Source organism: Sus scrofa, chromosome 18 (assembly GCF_000003025.6).
Source record: "Sus scrofa isolate TJ Tabasco breed Duroc chromosome 18, Sscrofa11.1, whole genome shotgun sequence".
Taxonomy (NCBI): domain Eukaryota; kingdom Metazoa; phylum Chordata; class Mammalia; order Artiodactyla; family Suidae; genus Sus; species Sus scrofa.
Window position 1 is genome coordinate 42204933 of NC_010460.4, and position 25576 is coordinate 42230508.

General features: G+C 52.8%; 1 protein-coding gene and 1 pseudogene across 1 annotated transcript; one reads left to right on the forward strand and one right to left on the reverse strand.

Moving 5' to 3' along the window:
- LOC106506831 lies at positions 759-22435 on the reverse strand (annotated as a pseudogene).
- On the forward strand, positions 8403-13243 carry INMT (indolethylamine N-methyltransferase). Its single transcript, NM_001244733.1, is given in 3 exon segments — positions 8403-8610; positions 10353-10560; positions 12578-13243. Coding segments are annotated over 3 exon segments (789 nt in total). The 5' UTR covers positions 8403-8459; the 3' UTR covers positions 13008-13243.

A 25576-nucleotide genomic window follows, 5' to 3' on the forward strand; every position in this document is an offset into this window, starting at 1 on the left:
TTCCTATGTGCTCAAACATCCTGCTTGTCAAGGTCCATTTTCTCTACTATACCTCATTTTTGGCCACCACCACCCCCCATCTCTGGATGTAGGTACCACAACTTCCTCTGCCTGTTGATTATTCTGCCATGAGTACCTCTAAAACCTGCCCTATGAGTGTAAGCCTGTCCAGACCAGTCCAAAGAGGGGTCTACTCAGAGAGACATACACTTGGGGAAGAGCTGGGACTGCCAGGACTGACCAAGCCTGCACTAGGAGAGAGCCAAGGTGAAGAGGTACTTTTGTGCCCTTCCAAGCCTGTGGGGGCAGCTGCTGGGGCGGAGGGAGTTGGGAAACCTGTCTTATTCCAACTCCGTCACCAGTTTTCTGTGTGTCTCTGGGCAAGTCACTTAGCTTCTCAGGACCCCCTTCTTGGACTAGAGAACAAAGAGGCTGTACTAAGGAATTTCCAAGGGCTGTTCCAACACTTAATTAATTTGGAGAAGTAATGTCAATAGTCAATTTGTACCAAACCTTTTACTTTTCAAAGGCTCACTTTTCAATGGTTTCCTACTCCCAGAACTTTCTTGTAGATTATTAAATAAGTCCCATTGCCCAAACTTCACAGAAGGGAAATATGAGGCCCAGAGAAGGGAAAAGACTCACCTAAGTTCATTCAGCTGATGATAGGCAGAGCAGAATCCAGGTCTCCTGACTTTCGTAAGGGTTACTGTGTCCAGCTCTGCTGGGTTTACCCTGCCCAAAGGCACAGACTGGAGGAAAAGAGGATGAGCGGGCTCAGGGATGAGGCCAAGTCAGCCTTAAGGAAAGGACCCTTTTCTCTAATTGGTTTGCCCAGCCAGAGGGGCACCTTCTTCTTGCAGTCCTTCCAGGGGGCGAGGGAACAATTTTCCCAATTAGTCCAGAGACACCTTTCTACGATTTGTTTGTCTGTCTGTAGGATCACCTTTTCCTAATTTGCACATAGGCACTTTATATGCAAGCTGGAGTCCTGACTCCCAGGCTATGCCTCTTCCTACTCAGGGCTGGAGTAGGGTTGCCAGATAAAATATGGACATTTGAATTGGAATTTCAGATGAACAATTAAGACTTGTTTAGGACAATTATGTTCCCATGCAATTTGAGGAACACACTTATCCTAAAAAAATGTATTTTGTTCATCTGTAACTTAATGAACAAGGCATCCTGTATTTTTATTTGCTAAATCTGTCAGCCCTAGTCTGGTGGCCGTGGTGTACCCAAGCTGACTTCCATCACCTCATGGGAGGCAACTGCTACATTTTTAGGAATTTCGTGAGCCAGCTGTTTCCCTAGGAGCTTGAAAATCAACCACAGTGGGAGTGTTTACACCATGGAAACTGGCAGTCACCACAAATCAATTCTTTTCTTTTTTAGAGCTGGTTGTGAAACATTTACCAATACTCCACTGTCTACAGGCTTCCTGACTTTAACATACTGGGTAAAGATTCTAAAACCATGTCCCAGGGTGCTGTTCAATTGCATGGGAGCCAGATAGAATCCGAAGCTAGATACAAGGCTTAATATATTAGAAAATGGAATATTTCACTCCAGATCCTAGAAGTAGGTATGTAGGAAACAGAATTCTATAAAAGGATGTTGAAAATCTCAGCATTTCAGAAGATGGGAAGTTAGTATTCAAAGCAGGGGCTAGGAGACACTACCTACTCTTTACCCTCTCTAGCATTCCAGACCTCTGGCTGGCCCTCCTGGCTCAGGGTCCAGGCCTCTTGAGGGCCCCAGTGGGGCAGACCCCTGCTTTAGCAGCCCTGGGTGTTGTGCAGAAGCTGCTCAATGTGAAAGGCATGTCCAGGACAGCCTGCTCCACCTCCTCCTTCTTTAGGACCATGCAGGAGAATTCAAGTTTCCCAATCATGTAGAACAAGACCCAAAGTGTGACCATGGTCACCCCCTGGCTACCCAGCTGGAGTAGAAGGCAAGGTTGCACGATGGGGTACAGCAGGCACCCATGCCAGAACAGGCACACTCTGCAGCCAGTAGGAAGAACACACAGTCTAGTCAGCAGGAGGCCGCACAGCTGGGGTTTTCATTGCACTTGGCCATGGCCTGAAGCTTTTCCTCCTTCTGCCCTCAGTTGCTTCAGAGAGAGGACAGGGCTCATGGAAAGCACATCAAGGTCCCAGAGGGAACTCTCAGCCACTGTGACCAGAAGATGCTGGAGATCTCTGGACCACAAAAGCTTGCTGCCTCAGCTTCTCCAGCAGGACATGGTCAGGGAGAGTGGACCAGATTGTGACGAAACTCCTTTCCCTGATTCCATGGGGGTACCCTCCTCCTGATTCCCAGGAGGGAAAAGGAGCCCAAGCATGGATCAGGAACCCAATAAACATTTTTGGATGAGCTAGTGAATTAGCTACAGATAATTCATGGATATAGCTGTCTTAAAAACACAATGTTGAGGGGTTTCTGCTGTGGTATAGCAGGTTAAGGATCTAGCATTGCTGTAGCTGTGGTGTAGTTCACAGCTGCAGCTTGGATTAGATCCCTGGTCCAGGAACTTCCATATGCCACGGGTGCAGCCAAAAAATATATATACATACACATACATATAGAAAATATTAAGAGAGTTCTCTTGTGGCACAGCAGGTTAAGGGCCCAGCATTGTCACTGCAGTGGCTTGAGTTGCTACTGTCGTGCGGGTTGGAACCCTGGCCTGGGAACTTCCATATGCCATGGGCCAAAAATATATAAAATATATTTAATATAAAATATATATATCTAATAAATAAATATATATACATAATGTTGAGTGATGAAAAGCAAATCCTAGAAGATAACATAGAGCAAGTTACTCAGTTATAAAGTCCACAGGTGATTAAAACTAAACAATAGACTGTTTAGACATATGTAAATATGTATTAAAATTATTTTTGAAAAGCAAGGAAATTATAAATATAAAACTATATTAGTGATTAACTGGAGGGGAGAGCTGGGGAGAGGGCAAAGAATAGGGGAAAAGCATATGTAAGTCTTTGCTCTATCAGAGACTCAGCACTCAGCTTGAATGGGGTTTCATGACACTGCATGTAAAGTAGCCACAACAGATACAGACAATAGAGTGAAGAAGGAACAACGGATAGATGGATGGATGGGCCAGTAGATGGGTAAATACATCATAGGGTCACAACAGGTATAGACAACAGAGGGGAAATAAAAGAAAGATAGATAGGCAGACAGACAGACAGACAGATAGGAAGGACAGATAAAGGAGGGAAGGAAGGAACAAATGAATGAATGAACAAACTGTCCTATCATCTGGTCTTCAGCGGTTATACCAGGCTGTATGACATCTCAAGTCAATCCTATGATTAGAAACTTGCCCCCAAAAGTGCTGTAATCCTGAAACTTGGGGGCCATCTATTATTACTACTCAAAGCAGCTGGCCCCATCCTTAAGGGACCTACTGTCCTGGAAGTCTGGGACAACAGAGCGGGCAGAGCCCTCTGAGAAGGGGATGCTGATGTCCAGCCCCCAGGGAACCCCCTGCCCAACCCCTGCATCCTATCTGTTCTCTTCCAGCTCACCTGCAAATCTCACTCCCAGGTCTAGTCACAGGCCCCCAATTCCTTCTTCAGCCATTTTCAGCTCTTCTGGCTACAGGAAGGTCAGAGAGTTACCAGCAAGGTCAGAGAGAGTGACATCTCTGAAGGACACATGGGCAGCAAGCACTTGGTAGATGGTAGGGCCTGACTCAGCCAGTGTGGCCATTTTGGCCCCCTGCAGGAGGGAGAGAGGTTACTGAGACTGAGAAGGGCTGGGTGAAAGAAATAAAACCTGAAATAGACACTCTGGTCCTGTTGACAAGGTAAGCAGCACCAACCATGACTTTTACCGATGGATTGAAGCCTCCTGTATCCCAAGCACCATGCTAAATACTGTATATGCATACATTTTCACCTACACTTTAGAACTACCCTGGGTACTGACTACTACTTCCATTTTAGAGATTAGAAAACTGCGTCGGAGAAAGTTCAATATCTTTCAGCCAAGAGTGTAACTGCTACCCTCCTGGACAGAGAACAGAAGCCCCAGACCCTGCTCTGGAGAAGATTCTGGCTGGCATGTTCAGAAAAGCCCTCCAGGGGGCAGGGTCTTAGGTTCAAGGCTGACCTGGAGCCTGCCCTGCATATCCAGCCCTGCCCAATAGCTTCCTCTGGGAGGGCAGGCAGGGATGGCAGCCAGGCTGAGAAGGAGATGACCTGGAAAAATGGCCTGGAGGTGAGCTGGGGTGGCCTGGAAGCTGCAACGAAGCAAAGCATTACTTTTCAATATGCCACAGGGCACCTGGGCTTGGAACCATCTCTTGGCCTGCAGGGTCACACTTAGCCAGATTGTTCTCTGATTTCTGCCTTCCCCACCCTCCTGCTCCTCCAGGCTCAGCAGCCTTTTAATCTCCTGCCCTCCTTCCCAGGACGCTCCTCTGCATTGTTCCCCAATCAAGCACCCAGAGTGAGGTCGTGGCTACGAGAGCCTGGAAGACCCTGCCAAATCACTGCATCACCAGAGAAAGGTAGTTATCACCGGGAGGCAAGCAGATGCCATGAGCCCTGCTACAGCTGATCCAGGTGAGACCCTGGGAGGCCAAGGTCCTGCCAGCAGGTTTGTGACAAGACTGAGACCCCACCCAGCTCTCCTGACTCCCCTTGTAGGGCTTTTCCAGACTCTTGTTACAGCCACATCCTGATCTCAAAATCCCACTGTTTGCCCTTGGCCCTCTCAGGGTCTCTGAGGCCTAGGGGGTAGGCTTCATGACCTTGAGAGCCTTTCTTGCCCCACCCCAAAGATCTAGGGGTTAACAGAGAGTATTTGGGAACAGGTGTTGTACATTTCCAGCAGATGGCACCAGAGCTATGGCAAGACACATCCCATCTCCTGCATAACATCTGCGCAAAGAGAGGGCAGGGTCCCACCTTCTCCCTGCCTCAACTCCCACTCCCTGCAGGCCCTAGAGAAAACCAGGCTCCCACCTCGGCTGGCTGTCCCGGACACCTTCCCCCGTTTCCCACCCAAGTCCCTGAAGAGAGGCTCAAGGGGTTGCAGCAGGGGAGACCCCCCCCCCGCCACCAACTGGGCAAAGGTCTTGAAAGGACACTTCAGTTAAACTTGAGCCTCTCCACCTTGGATAACAGACTGCTGTCAAAATTGTAGGAGGTGACCCGGTCATCTCTGGGCAGGAAGCACTTCTGATACCATCACCCCCGTGAAGCTGGCTTCTATAAGGAGCTTGTGCCCTTCCTCCCTACCTGGTCCTTACAAGGGCACCAGATGCCCTACTCTCCACCCCTAGAACTCCTTCTTTGTAGCCTCACTCCTCCCATGCTGGCCTCTATTGGAGCTGCCCCTTCTTAGGAGATGTAGAGAGAGTCCAGGAACTCTCATCCCCTCCAGCACACTTACATATCTCTGTCCTTTAGGGACAGACCCTTGTCCCTTAGGGGCAATCAGTGGAGCCCAATCCTGGGTCCTCCTCTCAACACTGCCAGCCACATGCTGATGCATGACCTTGGGCAAGGCTCAGTTTCCCCATCTGCATTCCCACTACCTTGGCTGTTAGAACCGAAGTCATTCCCTTAGGTTGCAGACATTGTGAGCCTGACAGCACAGTGAGGCTGGCGGTCCCCTGGAGTGGCTCTCCTCCACCAGGGAGTGGGGAGGGCTCTGCACATCCTTGCCCTTCTTGAGGACATTGCTTAGGTCCTAGGGGGCAGAACCAAAGGCTGACCCTCCATCACTGTGCTGGTCACCATGAGATCAGAAAATAGCCCCCATATTCTACAGATGGGACAAGGGAGCCTTGTCATAGAGCATAAACTGTCAGAGGAGGCTGAGCTTTTTGGCTGCTGACTTGCCATGTGATCCAGATAAGTCAATCCTGGGCCTCAGTGTTTTTCCCTTTAAAGTGGGTGTGGATTATAAGAGAAAAACTTGGCTTCCTTTCTGGTACCAGGAAAGCGCTCTGTGTCTTGACCAAAAACCAGCCAGAAATGCATTTACTCCCCTGGAGGTCCAGGCCTTCTGCCCTGAAAGTGGGATAGACAAGGACGTCTTGTTCTGGCTTTGCGTAAACAAACAATTCTGACCCCATAGGGCCTGAAAGCCTGAAGCCCCCACCAAGCAGAAGCACCCAGCGATCAGTCAGGGCCTGGATTCTAAGGAGGGGATTGGTAACAGCGCAGCCTCCAGGGAGTGGTGTGCCTGCCTGCAGAAGGCACTTAGGGCAGGCAAGAAGCTGGGGCACTGACAGTATATAATGTGAGGGGCCTTTAATAAAGGGACAGCATGAACGAAGGTGTGGGCAGGGCTGAGGGAAGCCACAAAGTACCTACATTATTCATGCTTCTCCAGAGAAACAGAACCAACAGGCTGTGTACATGTTCATGTGTGTGTACCTAAAAAATATATATCAAAAAGTTTATTTAAAAAAAAAGTTTATATTAAGGAACTGGCACCCACAATTATGGAAAAGGACAAGTCCAAAATCTGCAGGGTAGGCCAGGAGACTGGAGACCCAGGAAGAGCTGAAGCTGCAGTTCAGGCAGCATCCGCGGCATATGGAGGTTCCCAGGCTAGGGGTCTAATCAGAGCTGTAGCCACCAGCCTATGCCACAGCCACAGCAACACAGGATCCGAGCCACATCTGTGACCTGTGACCACAGCTCACCGCAATGCCAGATCCTTAACCCAATGAGGGAGGCCAAGGATGTAACATGCAACCTCATGGTTCCTAGTCAGATTCATTTCCACTGCGCCATGACGGGAACTCCAAAAAAAATTTTTTTAAATAAATTGGAGAGAGATCTAACCATTTTCTTCCGATAGGGCAGGAAGTTGTGCCATCACCATTTAGTATATAATTGACCCTCTTCTCATCCCAGAATACAGATTCTAATACTTCCAGAAAAGGGGGAAATTTGACACTAAATTAGAGTTTATATTCTGTTGAAATTAGAACCTGAAAAATAAATGTTGATTTTGGGAAGTAGGACCCAGGACTGTGCTGCTCACAGTATGCGGGCCTCAGTTTCACCCTAGGAGCCCATTCTGAACCTCAGAACCAGAATCTATATTTAGCTGGGTCCCCAGGGGAGTCCTGGGTACACTAGTTTGAGCAGCACAGCTAAGGGACCCAGATAGGCTGTGATGGAAGGAGAATAAGGTTTGGAGCTGGTCTTTAGTTTGGCTTTGGACACTGGCTTGAATCTGAACCTAGACCCCGTCACTTGCTGTCAGCACCCCTTGAGGATAAGGCCCTTCACCTTCAGCTTCCTCTTCTCTACAGACTGTTATGAAGATGGCAGAGGCCCAGGGTGGGGGACACGCCTGGCACACATTACAGGCCAGGGCTCCACACTTGCCCAGTTGCAAAACACACTAGAGTTTGCTGCCTGAAATCTCTGCTCTTAGGTACATTTTTTGAAAGTGATTTGGCAACACTTTTTTTTATATAAAACTTCTTGAGACTTTTTCCTACAGCTGCATATGAATCCACTTTGCAGATTCATATGCAGCTGTAGGAAATAAAACAGAGAGATCCATGTATGCTTTACCAACTTTCTCCAGTAATAGCATCTTTAAAATGTAGTAAATACCACAGTCAGGATATTGTCACTGATATAACCCACTGCTTCCATTAGCATTTCCGTTTTATGGGCATTCCTGTTTGTTCTGTATGTGAGTCTGTGTGTGCACCAAAGTTCTATGCAATTTTAGAGTTTCTCTTGATGAATGCTAACACTTTTTAAATGGTTTGTATAAATAGAGCCTTCCCAGCCTTCTCAGGGTTCCTACCCAAGTTTACTTCTGCCCTCAAAACATGAAGGGTTGGTTAAGAAAATAAACAGGATTAAAGATAGAGGAAATATTTAACTAGGTTCAGGACAAACTCTTTTCAAGAGCAAGGTCACTGACCTAGTCAGTGAAATTTTAGCCATCCCTGAATCCTGTTTTTCACCCTCAGGGGTCTATCTGCTCTGGTTTTTGTTTTCCCACCAAACTCAAAAAGGGAAGAATCCTTGCCCTATTCTAGAAGCTTGGTCTCTTTCTGTATTTCTGTCTCTCACTCTCTCTGCCTATTTCTTTCTTGTTCTCTCTGTGTTCTTTCCAGCTGTTTCATTCTCTCTACACCCAACCCCCATGAGCAGAACCTACACTCAAAATATCACCTCTCAGGAACCAAGAACTGAGGACCTCCCAGAGGATATTGGCCACCCTATTGCACTCTCCATTCCTGATAATTACTAATAAGATAAACTCCAGCCAGAAAGGCTAACACCATGGCCTGACTCCAACTTTGTGGAATCCAAGCTCCTCCCTGGAGGGAGGGTCTGGTCTTATGTAACGCCTAACGGGCAGGGCCTGGGAGAGGAGGGAGGATATAACGGCACGGCAGCAGGGGAGACACAGCCAGATCCCCAGCCAGAATGGAGGGCAAGCTGTACAGAGGAGAGGACTACAAGGAGTTTGACTCCCAGGACTACTTAAAGACCTACTACACCTTTGATTCAGGCACCGTGGCTGAAAATGAAATCCTGAAATTTAACCTGAAAAACCTCTTCCAAACCTTCTCTTCAGGTGAGTGGCTGGAACCCATCTAGGAAGCCAGGGTGGGCATGCACCTGACAGGAAGTGCTGCTGGTGGCAGGGGACCTGCCCTCTGGGACCCTGCACACCAAGGATGCTGCAAAGGCAGCCCAGCCTGTGAACCCAATGAGTGCCTCTGCTAAGTGGCCACTCAGTGCAGGGCAGCCTGAGCCTGGAGGGCAAGAGCCAGGCTTGAGTCCGTGATAGTCCGCCTCGGTTTCTTCACCTGGGAAATGGGAAGGTGACTCCGGACCTCTGGAGCCTCCTTGCAGCAGGCTCATGCTTGGGGGAAAAGAGACAACAGACAAGAACACACTGCCTGCATCTGACCAGCTCTGTCTGTCTTCCCTTAAAGCCAGGCTTCATAGTCTGGCATCATGAATCCCTTTGAAGATATGATGAAGGAGCTGCCGTTGTAGCTCAGCAGGTTAGGAACCCAACTAGAACCCCTGAGGTGGCGGGTTCAATCCCTGGCCTTACTCAGTGGGTTAAGAATCTGACATTGCCCTGAGCTGTGGTACAGGTCACAGACATAGCTTGGATCTGCGTTGCTGTGCCTGTGGCATAGTGTGGCATAGGCCAGCAGCTGCAGCTCAGACTCAACCCCTAGCTGGGAACTTCCACATGCCCCATGTGTGGCCCTAAAAAAGCAAAAAAAAAAAAAAAAAAAAAAAAAAAAAGGAAAATACGATGAAAGCTCTGCTACCTACTTGTGCGGTCACACGCAAGCATGCATGCACACACACATACACTCCTAATCTTTTACTCAGAAGGAAGTTCATGGATACCCACAGCCACACCACAGAGCTCAGTTTACAAACCCCTTCTCTGGGGCGGCAGGCCAGGTGACCAGCAGAGACTATCGCCCAGGTTCCTCAGTGCACGCAAGGGGATGCTGAGGTCGGAGAGAGTGAGGAGGCTGGCCCGCTCAGACTGCCAGCAAGTAGCAAGAGCAAAACTAACATCAGTTAAGTCAGGGCTGCCACACACAGATCGGCAGGGGAGGGGGTGCCGTTCTGAGCAAGTAGGAGTTAGTCACTCAATAAACCTTGCCTAATCATGTAATCAGAGCCAAGGAAGGTTTATCAAGCAACATCCACAGAAATACAGAAGAGATCAAGCTTAATGCTCACACAGAAATCTGAGGAGACTTCCTAGAGCAGCGGCTGCCACTAGGCCTTGAAACATGGACAGGTGGGACTGAAGGAGCACAGAAGGCAGGAAGTGGGAAGAAGACGGCAGTGAACCTAGTGCTACTCTGAGGCTAAATCCTTCCCCCTAACTCATCACAGGATCCCCTTGCCTTCCCTGAGGGGCTCAGCCAAGTTAGAACCCACTGGTTGAGGTCTCAGTCTTTAGCCAAGGCTCTGTGCCCTGCAGCAAGGAGCAGGGAGGGCAGCTGGTGGTGGGGGTCTCTCTCACCATTGCTTTAAACCCAGAGTCAGAAGCCTGCTGAAAACAAACAAACCAGCTCCCATGGGAAGTCCACCTGCACCCTGCCCAGAAGTGCAGAACTGGTCCTGGGGCAGCAGAGGGGACTTGGAATCTGCCATGCTGTATGCCACCCACCAGCTGTCACCCCCCTGAACCCCAGGTGTGGCAGTCTGGTCACTCCCTCCCTGACCAAGTGGCAAATCCTGGGGAAGGGCAGAGCTGGCATCTCCATCTACTCCAGGTGGGCATAGAGGTGGCTGTCCCCCCACCCCAGACCCGGCATGTGCTGTCTCCCGCAGGAGGAGTGGGAGGGGACATCCTGATTGACATTGGCACAGGCCCCACCATCTACCAGCTGCTCTCCGCCTGTGAGGTCTTCCGGGAGATCATCGTCTCCGACTACACAGACCAGAACCTCCGCGAGGTGGAGAAGTGGTTGAAGGAGGAGCCGGGAGCCTACGACTGGTCCCCAGCCGTGCAATACGTGTGTGAGCTGGAGGGAGACAGGTACCCACGGCCACCTCCCTTCTCAGGCCAGGTCACCCACCCTGCAGGACAGAGCCTGCGCCTGCAACCTGCTTCACCTGCCGCCCCCGCAGGCTCCTCCTCACCCTCACCCACCTGGGTCGCAGAGGCCCAGAGCATGGCCCTCTCTGAGCCAGTCCCACCTGCAGCCTGAGAGCTGCCTGTGCTCTTAGCTTCAGCTGCCCTACTGGGCTCTCCACATTTTGTATCCCACCTCTCCTGCATGGCCAGCCACAGTCCCACCTCTGCCTGAAGCCTCCCCTGATTGCTCCTGCCCTCACTGATCTCGCTTTCCTCTGAAAACTAGTAGTTCAGCTTCTCCTTTACCTAATGTTGGAGGGCACTTGTTATGGGAGAAGTTGGGCTTCAGGGAATCCCCCACACCTGCCCCCTCACCACCACTGCCAACTCTCACAGACCCACAAACAGTGCCACACCCCCTGCCCCTGCGCCCTCCCCATTCAATTCCCAGAGGGGGCTGCATGGACCAGAGCCCCAGGGGGAATCGGCAGGATTTGGGCCCTGATTCTACAGCCCAGGAAACTCAGGCCCAGACCCTGGGAGTGACCGCTAGGCCACCTTAGAGCCAAGACAAAGACCAGAGTTTAAATTCCTGTCCACAATAAGAAGGTTAGTTACTGGGGACTGACCCAGTTACAGGGGACTGATCCAGTTACAGGCGGGCACATGTGATATGGGACAAGGCTGCAGGGCATCCACATCAACCCAGTGTGGACAGCGTCCTGAGGGTCACATCCACTTCTAGGTTCAGGGGATATCACAGTGAACAGACACAGGCTCAGCCCCATGGAGCGCACATCCCACAGTGAAGACAACACAGCAAGCTAGATAGACACAGAGATTCAGGAAAAGTCAAGTGTTTTAAGAAGAATCTTCAGCTGAGGAGGACCTAGAGAGGCAGGGGTGCTTTGCCAGCTGGGATGGTATCTTAGCCATTTCGGGCTGCCTTACAAAATGCCATAGACCCAGTGGCTTAAACAAAGACATGGCACATCTCACAGTAAGGGGGATGAAGGTGCCAGATCAGGTCCCGGGGAGAGCCCTCTTCCTGGCTTGTAGGTGGCTGTCCTCTGGCTACGTCCACCCAGGAGGGAAAGGAGAGTCAGAAAGCTCCCTGGTAACTCTTCTTTTCAAAGGGATGACGCCCATCCCGAGGGACTCCACCCTCGTGACCTCATCTAACTCTAATTACCTCCCAAAGGCCCCATCGGCACATACCCTCACGTTCGTGTTAGGGTTTCACCATATGAACATGAGGGGGCACAGATCAGTCCATGGCAGATGGGGATTAGTGGCCTCTCCAAGGAGAAGCCCTCGGAGCCACTTCCTGGGTGAGGTGAGGGAGAAAGTACCTGAAGATCTGGGGAAAGAGGGTTCCAGGCAGAGGGCACAGCGAGGGCAGAGACTCAGCTGTGGGAAAGACTATATTGAAAGAAGCAGGTCGAAATGGCCTGGGTTGCAGCGAGGGGTGCTGGGGACAAACTGCTAATGGGTACAGAGTTTCAGTATGGTTGATAAAAAATTTTGGTACCAGACAGTAGCAATAGCTCCATATGTAATGAATGCAATAAATAAATGCCCCTGAATTGTATATTTCATGTGATTTAAATGGCAATTTTTGGTATATATGTATATTTTATAACTAAAACACTAATAATGTCATATACCAAAAAGGGAATTATTTTAAATCATCAAAAGGAGGACAGAAAGAAGAGGAGGAGCAAGTGGAAGAAAAGGATGCAGGAAGAATCAAACATCATATCCACTGTCACCTACAGCTGTGTAGCCTTGAGCAAATCACTCAACCTGTCTGGGCCTCAGTTTCCTCATCCATATAATGGGGGAACTAGGATTTCCTTCAAAGGGTTTCTGAGCAGGTTCAATCACTGGCCTTGCCATAGCGAGCATCCTGGATAGGGGTCAGGGTGGGGGATGTTGTCACAAGTCTCATCATCACCTCCATGACTCTCCCCCACAGGAGCAGATGGCAGGAGAAGGAGGCCCGGCTCCGAAGGACAGTCACACGGTTACTGAAGTGTGATGTCACCGAGCCACACCCACTGGGGCCAGCCCAGGTGCTACCAGCTGACTGCGTGCTGACCCTGCTGGCCCTGGAGTGCGCCTGTCATGATGTGGACACCTACAGGGCAGCCATTCGGAACCTGGTCAGCCTCCTGAAGCCAGGAGGGTACCTGGTCACTGCAGTTACCCTGGGTTTCCAGGGCTACATTGTGGGCAACAAGAATTTCTTTGGGCTCCACCTAGAGAAGGAGACAGTGGAGAAGGCCTTGCAGGACGCTGGCTGCCAGGTGCTGAGGTGCCAGCACAGCCCCATAAGCTACACAGAGACCTTCTGCATCAGCAAGGGCATGTGCTTCGCAGTCGCCCGCAAGAGTCCCAGTGCCTAAGCCAGCTGGCAAGAGGGCCTGCCCAAAGGGGGCTCAGGGTCAGAGTTTCCAGTCTCCCGCCACAACCCCTCAGAGCAGGGCCAACAGGAATTTCACCCCTGCACTCCTATTGCTTCCACCCAAGGTCATAGTGAAAAGCAGGGTCTCCCTTGTACCCAGCGCAGGGACCTGTCCCCCATACCCCCTTTTGGTTCAAGGTGTACCAAAAATCAGCAAAATAAAGGAACTCAACTGCATACTGTCTTGATTGGGGTTCCCCCCAAAGCAGACCCTGAGTCAAGGATTGGAGGGCAGAGTTTATCTGAAAGGGGGTCCCAGGAAATACCAATAGGAGAGGGCCGAGGGGGCGGGTCAAGGAAGGCAGGCAGGCTGGTAATAAAGGGGTGTCATCAGGCCCATCACCACCATGCAGCTCACCTGTGTGGGCCCTCAGAGTCATCCCACCCCAGGAAGCTGGGACACTTGGTCAACACCTCCCAGGGGCATAGCTGAGGACTCCCCCAGGGCCACTGACTGGGCAGGAAATCTTCAACCTGCCTGTTCATGGGCCGGAGGAGGAGAGGGGCTCAGGCAAGAGCTTGTAGGGCTGGTCCCTGGAAGTTGGGCCCAGGCCGAGGGGAAGGGGAGGAGGCTCCAAGAGCTTCTGCAGCAGACATGATGCCCCACAGGGGGCTGGAATGTGGGGCAGTTCTAGGAGGCCTGGCCCTTCTGCCCAAGGAACAGGACCTCAGGTTCTCAAAGCCCAAAGGCATCTGCAAGAACTAGATGATTTCTAGGCCAAACTCCTATTCCCCCACCCCCGCCCAGGTGGGAAGAATCAAGATCTGGTCACTGTGGCTCAAGCATGCAGAGCTGGGACTGAAGCAGGGCTCCAGGTTAGGATGGATCTGGGGGAGATGCTGCTGCCAGGAATAGGGCATGAGGTAGGCCCTGGAGGAACCAGAGGGAGGCAGGGGTCAGTTCCCAGCCCATGGACTCTGTGACCCACCCTCTTTCTTCCTGAGGCCATCCATGGGCTCAGAACCTTGGGGCTCAGAAAAATGTCTCAACACATAACTGCCCACAAGCCCCCCCCACCAACCTGGCTGCTGCCTCCTGTCCTGCAGCCACCACAGGGCTCCCTGAACCAGTCCAGTGACCTCCCACCTCCATGTCCTCGCTGCTATGGACTGCTTCTCTCTCCTCCAGCCCATGTTCCAGCTCTGAACAGCTCCTAACAAGGTGTGCGGGAAAGGACAGTGACAGGGAGCAGGGCTGAGCCAGGACCCCTGGCCCAGATAAAAGCGCAGCCTGATGCCGAAGCCCAGCGTTTTCCAAATTGCTTCCATTGTGCTCCTGAGGGTCCTGAGCCTCGTGGCAGAGGGCAGCGCCAGCAGAGTCCTCCTCCTTCCAACTTTGGCTGGGACTTGGGGTGCTGACAGCAGGGAAGAGGCGAAGTGAAGCGGCAATGGCTTCCCATGACCACCAGAGGGCAGTGCAGGGCAGAGAGCGGCCAGCAGAGGTGCAGGGAGGGCAGAGGTCAGAGGCCTCCAGGGCAAAGAAAACTCCTCACCAGCACAGAAGCCAGGACCAGCCCACTCAGAGGAACCTGGAAACCCTTGGGCTGGCAGGGCCTCCTGGAAGCCAGAAACCTCCTGTCTTTGTGGGTCCTCAAAACTGCATTTCAGCTGGGACCCGGGTACCTGGGCTTGGCAAACGCATGTGCATGGAGTCACCTGGGGAGCCTGTTCAACCTGGATTCTGACCCAGTAGGTCAGATGCAGTAGAGGCTGAGATGCTGCCTTCCCATCAAGGCTCAGGCTCTCCTGATGATGCCATTCCAAGGGCCATACTTGAAATAGCAAGGCGGCAAGAAATGCATCTTCATTTCTGACTTTTCTGTGATGTAACAGGGTTCCAGGGCACACTTTGGCGTGGGCACACCTCACTTCTCTGGCTCCTGTCCCCAGAGAGGGAGGAGAACCCGGGCTCCACCCAGAAAACATCCCCCACTCCCCTTCCCTTAACCTGGGCGTGATGGGCTCTCCCCACTCTGGTCTCTGATAATCTTCTGCAGCATATGGAGCTCCTCAGGGCAAAGACTGGGTATGCCCCCAGACACCCCAACTCCACAGGCTCCTTTCTCTTCTGGCAGGACCTGATAGTGCCTAGGCAGATGTGTATTTCCAGCAGCTAGACACCTTACAGCCAGCTCTTCGTGGCAGTGGATCCCTCCTCCATCACTAGTCCTTTGCTCAGTGCCTAGGAGCCAGTGGGGACAGGGTGGTTTGTGTTGCAGATTTCCAACTTGAGGCCCAAAGATGCAGAGACTTCTACCAGGGGCCCCCTACCACATTCCCAACTCTACTCCCTCAAAGAAGCCTGGGTAGAGGCTTGGGTGGGGGTCTCACCCTGGATATGCATTAGAATCACCCAGGTAGCTATAACCTTCCAGCGGACTGGGCCTCCCCCCGTGCCCCATGGGGACCCAGGTAGCAGTGTTTCATAACGCTCTCCTGGTGAGTCGGATGCCTACTCCAGATGGAGAACTACTGTCCTGGGCCAGAGCTTTTTACTCAGGAACCACCAAGTAAAAAACGTTGAGTCCAATAAAATGTAGAGTCCAACGTGATAGGCCTTAGGTGGGCTAACAATGCGCATTTCTTTTTTTTTTTTTTTTTTTGTCTTTTTGTCTGTTGTTGTTGTTGCTATTTCTTGGGCCGCTCCCGCGGCATATGGAGGTTCCCAGGCTAGGGGTCGAATCGGAGCTGTAGCCACCGGCCTACGCCAGAGCCACAGCAACGCGGGATCCGAGCCGCGTCTGCAACCTACACCACAGCTCACGGCAACGCCGGATCGTTAACCCACTGAGCAAGGGCAAGGACCGAACCCGCAACCTCATGGTTCCTAGTCGGATTCGTTAACCACTGCGCCACGACGGGAACTCCACAATGCGCATTTCTAACCTGTTCCCAGGTGATACACTCACCTCTGATCTCAGCACCAGTCTGGGTAGGAAGAGTACAGAGAAGGGCACCTCCCTCCACCCCTAGGCTGGACTGACGCTAGCTGGGGGAGGGGACCAAGGAACACAATAATGTTGTCCTAGGGCAAAGCAATGACCCCTGACCTGGCCAATAACCCTATACCCTTCAGACCTGGGGTCCTGAATGATTCACAAAAGCCTTCTCAATCATCAAAGCCAGATCTCTCTGTGTTGCCTCCACGGCTGTGCCACTGGGAAGGCCCAAGAGTCCCTCATTCCTTCCCGAGGATCACCCACAGAGCAAGTGTCTGTATCTTATCCCTCCTTGCTCTCCTGCCTTCCTGACCACAGTGTCCAGCTGCCTCTCCACATCCCTGGCCCTTGAGCCCTCTAACTTAGCAGGTCTGCTTACTAGGGAAAGTGCTAGAAACGCAGACTGTTGGGCCCCAGCCTGACCTGCTGAAGCAGATCTGCACTTTAACAGGACCCCAGGGCCTTTGCCTGCATATTAAGTCCTCAGAGGAATGGACAGAGAAATAGAGACAGAAGACAGGAGGCAGACGGGGAGGAGGGACAGAAGGGAGGACTCCGGGCTCCTTCTCAGCAGCTTCCTCTGAGGCCCTCCTCACACTCTCCTCTCAGCTCGGTGGCTGTGGGGGGGGGGTCCCCTGCCTCCCACATGGAGCAGATTCTCCCTCCTTAGCCTCTCCATTCGCCACCGCATCCCCCATTTACTGCCTCCATCGCTCAGGTTATTGCTTCGCGTCTCTACCTCCTCCCTCCCTGGAAACTCTATTCCCTCGTTTCCCTGGGGCTCCCCCAGTGCCCATCAGCATCTGGTGTTGCTGCACGAGGATCTTTGAACAAAGAGGGTGACGATGTGAAACTCAGGATCATGGGCTTGTGGCTGCTGCAACTTTCACGCTCTGAACTTCAAAGCTGCTAAACCCACCCAATCCAGCCACTTGGTCTCTTTCTCTATATTTCAAATGGGCCACCACCCAACAACTTGGGGCTTCAGGCAGAACATCCAGAATTCAAAAACATGTGCTAAGGAGGGGTAGACTGCAAAGCCATAAATGCTTCCCTTTCCAGCAAGCAACGTATCTTTGCAGATGATGTTGCTGCTCCTCCCACCATGAAGTCACGTCTATTTCTAGCCATCAACTTCCCTCACAGATCTGGGCTTCGCCACATGACTTGCTTTGACCCAAGTAGCATTAGCAAAATCAATGCCAGCAGGGGCCTGAAAAGCACTTGCACTTGGGGCTTGTTCCATCTCTTGCTCCTTGGTACTTCCCCAAGAGATCTGAAAACCTAGGTCCACACAATTACCTGTACATGGACCTCTGTGCTGGCTGTGTTCATAACTGCCAAGCTTCGGAAGCAATCAAGGTGTTCTTCAGCAGGTAAACGAATAAACTGTGGTCCATCCAGGCAATGGAACATTATTTGGTACTAAGAAATAATGACCCCTCGAGCCCTGAGAGACATGGAGGAAACTTCCGTCACATTACTAAGTGAAGGAAGCCAACTGGAAAAGGCTCCATGCATACTGCATGATTCAAACCATATGATGGCATCCGGGAAAAGACAAAACTATGCAGGCGGTAAGAGGATCAATGTTTGCAGGGGTTGAGGAAAGGGGGGATGATGGGGGTGGGCACACAGGATTTTTAGGACAGACAAACCACTCCGTGTGATACTGTAATGGTGGATACATGTCACTACGTGCAGGGGTCAAAACCCACAGCACGTACCCCCAGAGAGAAGCACAATGCAAACTGCGGCCTTTGAGAGGTGATGATGTGTCAAAGTAGATTCGCTGACTGCAACACACATACCCAGCTGGTGGGGGTACTGCTAGTCGGGGAGGCAGTGCAGGGAGTGAGGAATATGGGCACCCCCCTGACTTTCTGTCCAATTTCACTGTGACCCTAAAACAGCTCTAAAAAGGAACGTCTCTCTTTTTAAAACATGATCATAATCTGGAACTTGTTTCCTCTCTTGCTGCTCTGAGGAACCCTAGGACCCACAGCCTGTGGAAAAGCCCAGGTGGCCTCTGGATCCTGGTGGCCCTGCCATGCCTATTGCCCCAGCTGATACCAAGCCAATGCCAGGTATGTAAGTGAGGCCCTCCCAGACCTTCAGGCCAGCCAAGGTGCCAGCTGAGCACAGAGAGTAGCCAAACCAGCCCTGCCCAGCCAGTTCATAGGATCATGAAATAATAATAAATTCTTGCTGTTTTCAGCCTTTAATATCAAGGGTAAGTTGATGTCACACAAAAACAACTAAAACACATGTTTTTCAGTTAAAGATGGCAGATGGAACACAGATTTGAGATCAGTCTCTCCTAGAGCCCAACTAAAATGACAGTAAACATTACTTAAAACCATCAGCTCAGGAGCTCCCTGGGGGCCTGGTGGTTGAGGATCCACTGCTATCACTGCTGTGACTCGGGTTACTGCTGTGGCGCAAGGTTGATCCCTGGCCTGGGAACTTAGCAATGCCACGAGTGCAGCTGAAAATGAACGAATGAACCAAACAAACAAAAAAAACCCCATAAACACATAAGGACAAGTTGGAGAGGAGACAAGAGCAACAGTTTTGAAGCTGGCGAGCAGCCTGATGAGTGATCTCTAACTTAGCAGATCAAGACTGCCACATCATAAGCCGGCAGAGGTGAACACTGTTAAGCACCTGATTTGCTTTAGGTGACTAGACTGGCTCCTTCTGGAAAGGGTGAGGGTGGGCTGACTGTGGGCTCAGAACACAGCCCAGAGGAGGACTGTAGGACAGTGTACACATAAAGCCAGGGTGCTTTATCCTACCCCCTGGGGCTCCTGCCCCCACCCACCCAGGACCAAGGTGGGTCCTTAGAAAGGGTGTCTGGACCAAGAACCATGAGTGGAGGGAGAGGCCCCATCCTGAAAGTAAGAGGATTATGAAGACTTACTGACTGACTCTCAAGGCCATCTCCTCCCCAGCTTCTTCCCTCTCACTCAGCCCCCAGAATGCCTGCTGCTAAATGGTTTCCCTCCAGCAGGAGTCTGGAAACATCTTCTCTGCAGAATCTGACCAGAGAAAGAGAAATTGACATAAGGTGCTCTATTGACCTAAGAAGTCGACACAGTTGTCCCCAACAAATAGCTCAGCCAGGTCCCCTCCAGGAGCACTTCTAACCTCTGGAGTGCCCCACTCCCAATATGAACAGCCAGCCAAGGATCACCGCATGTGTGAGGAATGCCTAATCACAGAGAACAAAACAAGAGAAAAAAGCAACAGGGAAGAAACAGATTGTATAGGAAGAAGAAAACTTTTTAAAAGGATCATCCATATCCTCCAAGAGATAAAAGATGCTGCATGCGGGAAACAAGAACGAGATTCACAGGGCCGGCTCCCTGTGCCCACATCACATCCCCACCACCTCTCTGCAGCTCGCGTGGACAGTTCCCTGCTCCCTGATAATCAGGACATGTCCCACCTCAACCTAGAGCCTCCCCTTGTCTCCGCAGTTTCCCACCTCACGTCTAATAGCTGTAAAGCTGCCGTAGCCACCTCTAGCCCCTGCAGACCCAGCCCAGCAGGTTAGGGGTTCAACAGCCCAGGGAGATGAGAAGCACAGAATAAGTGCCCCAGTCTCATGTCCTCTGAATGACCCAGGAGGACACAGCTTTGCAAAGGCACCAAGGGGCAACATCCCAAGTTGGAGGGGCTCAGAGGAAGACTGGGCAGCCCAGGGGCCTAGAGGTGGGGACTGGGGGTGAGGGGAGTAAGGCAGGCAGTGTGAGCTGAGGAAAGGAGCTATCCAGGGTCTACCCTGCTACCCGAGGAGGTGATAGGTGAGATAGAGGCACAGGTGGAACATTGCCTGGGTGTCATGAGGTCCGGGTCCCAACCTTAATTCTTCCAGTGACAGCAGTGACCTTTGGTAAGTCCTGTCCCCTCTGAGCTCATCCCATATGTGGGTGTGATTCCTGCCCTCACTTGGTGTGGCTGCAGGAAGGCCCCCTTCCCCTCACACGCCCGAGCCTCCTGTGATTCCCTCATGCTACGAGTCTCAGCCCCCAGCCCCGGATCAAGGGTCCCAGCTTCTCTCTCTCCAGGACCAACAATGTCAGGTCTCAGAGCCTGGGGAGAAGCAGCAACTCCCTGCCCCAGGCAGCCTTGTCTCTCCTGGAGTGCCCTGCATCCCACCCTGCACCCCTCATACCACACCACACACACCACACAGCACACACACCCACCACGCACACACCCCACACACAACCACACACACACACCACACACAACCTCACACACACCACACGCAACACACACACACACACAGAGGTAAATATATATCATACACATACCCCACATATCGCACCACACTCACACACACACATCTGCTTTCCTCTGTCTGCTCTGGGTCCCTGGGTCCCTCTACATGGCGGTTGTTAACTCTAAGTCTGCCTGTCCCCACCCCTTGAAGGAGTGCTCACGTGTAAAACACTGAACGCAGTGCCCAGCGCACCCTGTGCCTCTCTGCACGTGATCCGGCATAATTGGTGCTGTGTTGCTCTGTGTGTCACTGCCTCCCTCTCCATCTCTTCCCCTCTGCCTCTTGCTCTCTGCCTGCCTCTTGTTCAGCCCTAGAACTCTCGCTCTCTGCCCAAGTGATTCACTCCTTTCATCCTCAGTCTCTGTTCCCCACTCCAGCCCCTGTCCCCTCCCATTTGGGGACTAATCCCACCCTGAGTGGGTGCAGAACTTCAAGGACAGCCCTCCTGCATATGCCTTTCCCAGGGTGGGCTCAGCTGCCTGACTGCTGCTCCGTCCCTCACCCTCCGGGCTGTGGTGCCAGAACCCACATGCTGGGTCCCAAGCTGGTGGCTCATCTCCCAAGAGCAGCCAGCCCACCTCCAGGGTCTTCGAGCCCCCCTTGGCTGTGACATCCACGAGGAACAGGTTCTGTTCTGCTGGAGCCAAATCAGGGCTTCAAATAGCCGGACACCTGGAGAGTCAAGCAAGGCAAATGCAAGCTTCAGTGGAAGGGGCTGGTGTTCTGGAAAGGGCAGGTCCTCCAACCCAGCCCCTCACTTCCCAGATGGGCAGAAAAAGAGATTCTTCCAAACTTCCTTAGGGGTCGTCCCACATACATACCCCAACACTCCAGCCACACTGACCTTACTGTTCCCAAACCTCACGTCTCCCTGCATCAGGGTCTCTGCCTGTGCTGTTTGCTCTCTTGTGCACGCCCCTTGGCCTTGGCTGTGGCCATAACTGGCAGATCCTCTCATTAGCTCTCAACCCAGATAGTTTATCTGCTTCATTTAGTGCATCTTCCCCTCCCCCTTCACCACCAGCCCAGTGCCACATGGCTTTGCAAGACTCTAAGGACACATTGTCTTGTTTGCCAGGAGTCTGTGGGCTCCATCAGTCTGGGGACAGGTCTTAATGACTTCTGTGCTCCCAGGTCTGGAACACGGCACTGTCAACATGGCAGTCAGCCCACGGGAGCACATTTCTCCGTTAGCCATTGCCCGGTGGGCTGATCGTCACTGGTCAACCATTCCTGGACCCAGCCCTCCTTCCCATCGCTGTGTCACTGAGGGCAGTAGAGAGCAGAGGTCAAAGGCACCACCGCCTCGGTTTCAGTCCTGACCCTGACACTCGGGTTGACAAACTTGGGCAAGTCAGCTAAGCTCTCTCCTACTCTGTTTCATCGTGTATACAATGAGGTGATAGTGGAGATTAAATGAGCGCATGTATAGCAAGTATTCAGCACTGCCCTTGGCCCGAGGTAAGCGCTATGAAGTGTTGGCTGCTGTCAGAACTCCTAACCCTTTAACTCAGCTCATGACCTGCTGGGCACCCAGGAATCACACAGTGACTCCGTCAGAGGTGGCGCAGGGTGGGCTCCAGCTTCAGAGCTGGGGCGGGGGGGGGGTCTTCTAATGGGGTCAGTGGGCACTGACAGAGCCCCTCTGAAGACAAGGGGGAGGGCAGGGAACTTCCCTCTAGAAGGAAGAAGAGGAGGGCATCACGTTCCCAGGATGACGCAACCCACACAGGAAGGAGGGCAGACACCGGCACCAGGGGATGAGGCAGCGTCATGGAGAGACAGTGGCAAAGGAAGCTGAGGCGTGAGTGGGGACAGAGCCCAGCTGGGTTGGACAGATGGGCTGGGCTGGGTGTCCCTGTGGTGGTTGGCACTGCGAAGGCAGCCCTGGGCTCCTGCCTCCTGGTCACAGTCAGCCCCGCTGTGGCCTTCAATCCGGGGACACAGACAGGGTAGGAGAGGTGGAGCCCAGCACCCTGACAAACACCAAAGCACAAGCGTGCACACCTCGGGAATTCCTGAACTTGGAATCCAGACTGAGGGTGTCAGATATCACGGAACACAGGAGGAGCGTCTTAGAATCCGGCGTACAGGTCCACGGAAGCTGAGCAAGCTTCGAGAAGGTAGGCAGTCAAGGCTGGCGCAGTTCTCTCCCAGATTCGGGCTGCGGGGTAGGATCCAGGTCTGGTTCTCAGGTTCCTCTGAGGAAAGTGGGAACCTGGGTGAGGAGGGGCTCTGAGCCCTGCGCCCACGCACCTGGAGGACAGCGGGTGGGCTTTTCCTGACGAGCCCAGTGACTCTTCATCGGCGGGCGCGTCCTGAGCTCCATCTTTGGGGTGGGGGGGGTATGGCACAAAGGCACGTTGGGGAAGCCCAGATTATACTGCGCTGTTGGAGGTCTGAACAAACACCAGGGGGTCAAGGCTTGTTAATAGGGGCGCGGTGGGCGGCCGGGCGAGACCGTTAGCGCAGGAGCCGGTTCGTGCGCCCGTTCTCGCGAGACTGTCCGCGGCCCCGTGGAAGCCCCGCCCAGTCGCAGCCGCTCTCGCGATGCTCCTCACTGGTGTAGGGTGAGAAGCAGTTCGCAGCCTTCTCCCGGGGCCTTGCAGGTCCCCTGGCCTCCGGCGGTGGTGGTGGGTAAGCTGGGCTGAGGGCTGTGTCCTGCAGAGTTCCAGAGCCCTCCCCGCGGCCCCCAACTGGCTGGGCAAGGCCCCTCCTCCGCGATGGTGGCAATGGCAGTCCAGGGCGCCCTGCTCCCGCAGTGATGATAGTTTGGGCAGCGTTTGGGGGCCTGGTCCTGGGTTGAGATTTGCCTCTTCAGTTGGGCCTGGGCAGTGGTGAGAGGACTCAGACTGGGTGTTGGACTAATGCTCCCGGGCAGGGCAACCGGCCTGCACGGCCCCCCCTCCTCTTAGCCAAGGTCTAGATCTCAGAAGGTGAAAGTCAATGCTTGGAACCTTGAACAAGTAAAACCAGGGCCAGTAATGTCGCTTTGCTTATGTGATTTGTTAATAGTTGCAAGGAGGCATGGAGACAGAACTTAATGCCTCCCGCTTCCCTTTCTTGTATAGTATACCTTTAGATTAAAAAGGTGCAGGACAGAGAATAACATTTAGTTTGATGGTTACAGGAACATGTGACCTGACCTAGTGGATAGTTGCAGGAACAAAGGATCCTGACACCAAGAAGTTTGCAGCAGTCAACCACGCCCCTCTCTCACCTTTCCTATAAGAGGGCTTTGCTGAAAGTCTTTAAGGAGTTTGGGTTTTTTTTTTTTTTAAGGCATGAGCCTCCTGTCTCCTTGCATAGCCCTGTAATAAGCCTTTCTCTACTCCAAACTCCAAAGTTTTGGTATTGTTCAGCCTCATAGTGCCTTGGCACATGGGCTCAGATTCAGTAATCTGAATCAGTAAGTTGGCTGAGATCCCACCCCACCCCCTACCCCCAGCCATGGCAAGACAAGGCAACAACCTCCTGCCCAGCTAGCACTCCCATGGGTGTGGGTATGTCTGGGGAAACAGGAGGGGCTCAGGTGGCAGGAGTCCTCCTTTGGGAGGCAGCACATTTATCTGTTGAGGCTGGTGGGCAAGTGTGAGCATCAGTGTTGGGGGAAGGGAGTGAGCTCCCCATCACCATGGGCTGTGCAAGCAGAGGCTGACAGCTCCCGAAGCATGAAAAGGGGCTCCTGCATCCCAGCAGTCAGTGGGAAGTTGATCTAGAGGAGGTATCTTCTGGCCTTCCCTTTAGTCCTAAGGGCCAGGATGCTTAGGCTGGGGGGTGGGGTGGGGGTGTAATGTGGGTGTGGTCAGCTGCCCGTGAGAGGTGGCAAAGCCAGGAGAGCAATGGCAGAGAGGGAAATGAGCACCAACCACTGGGAGAGTCATCAAGGGCTCCTGCAGGGGCTAGTGTGGGCTTGGGGAGGGGGGTGTTGCCACAAGCAGGGGGACGGGGCTAGGGAGTGAGAACTTGGGGTGGGGCAGTGGGGAGAGGGCGGATCATCCTGGCAGAGAGACTGGTGTGATCAAAGGCAGCGGGGAGTTGAGCAGGGGTGGGGCCCCCTGATCAGCAAAGCTGGGCGGCTGGTGGGTGCTGGCCCAATGAATAAGAGGCTGGAGAGGCAGGAAGGGTCTGGATAAATAGGGTCTGGCATGTCAGGACTCCTGACGCCTCTTCTCTGGGAAGGGGGTAATGGCAGGAGCAGAGGAGAGTGACATGCTTCTCTGGCTGCGGTGGAGCGAGGGTCAGAGGCATCCCGGAGGGAGCATGGTCTGGAAATCCTTACTGTGCAGATGCAGCCAACCCTGCAGGAGAAGCCAGCCCAGCTGAGACCTGACGGGGGCCACAGACTGGGGGTGTGCATAGCTGTATTTAAGGGAGACATCCACTTCTGCTGTTGGTAGCCTACCCAATACGCTGAGAAGACGACAATGGGTTTCTCTTTGTAAAGATAACTCTGGATCCGAGAAAGAAGTTTGCCGTCAATTCTGCAGGCCAGTCAATTACTCGCTCCGCCTCCCCCACCCGAGTTATAGTGTCCATTTTGGACCTCACAAGGAATGACTGCTTGTTTTTCCTTCAGCACCACAAAGAAGGAAGTGTTTTTCTACTGTAGCAGCAAAGGCAGAAAGCTTCTGAAATCCATTAAGAGAGCCCAGCGTTTGGCTTTCAGATGGTCAAATAATGTCCCTTGTTCCTGCATTGCAGTGCTGGAGGGGAGGGTGGGGAGAGGGGAAAGTTGTGACAGAAGCCCAAGCTTGGGAGAAGGCACCAGACGTGGCTCTCCCGCTAGCCACCTGCCCTTCTCAGGAGCTGGCAGGAGGGGCAGTCCCAGGGCAGGCAGAGCCCCTGCAGGCCATGGAGTCAGCCACTCCATTCACGGGAGGGAAAAACCAAGACTCCAGGAGAAGGGGGCAGCCTGAGGCTGTGAAGCTGGGTGCTCACCCTCTGGCCTGGGGTTTGAGTCCAGAGGTAGGAAGCCTGCATTCCAGCCCGGCTGAACCTGTCATCAGCTGAGCAGCCTTGAGTAGAGTGGGCCAGGCCCTCCCTCATCCGAGGTGGTAGTAGGAAGGTGTTACCCGGAATCTCCTCTGAGCATCTGAGGCCTCTCCACTCCTCTCATCTCCATGGTGCAGCAGCCTAAAGGCAAGGGACCTAAGTGGGGCACAGCAGTGTCCACTGCAGGCCAGCCAGTGTGGCTCCTGGTGAGGTGACACTTGAGGCAGGAGGTGAGGGAGGGAGCCACACAGGTGGAGGCAGGTGCCTTCCAGGCAGAGGGAACAG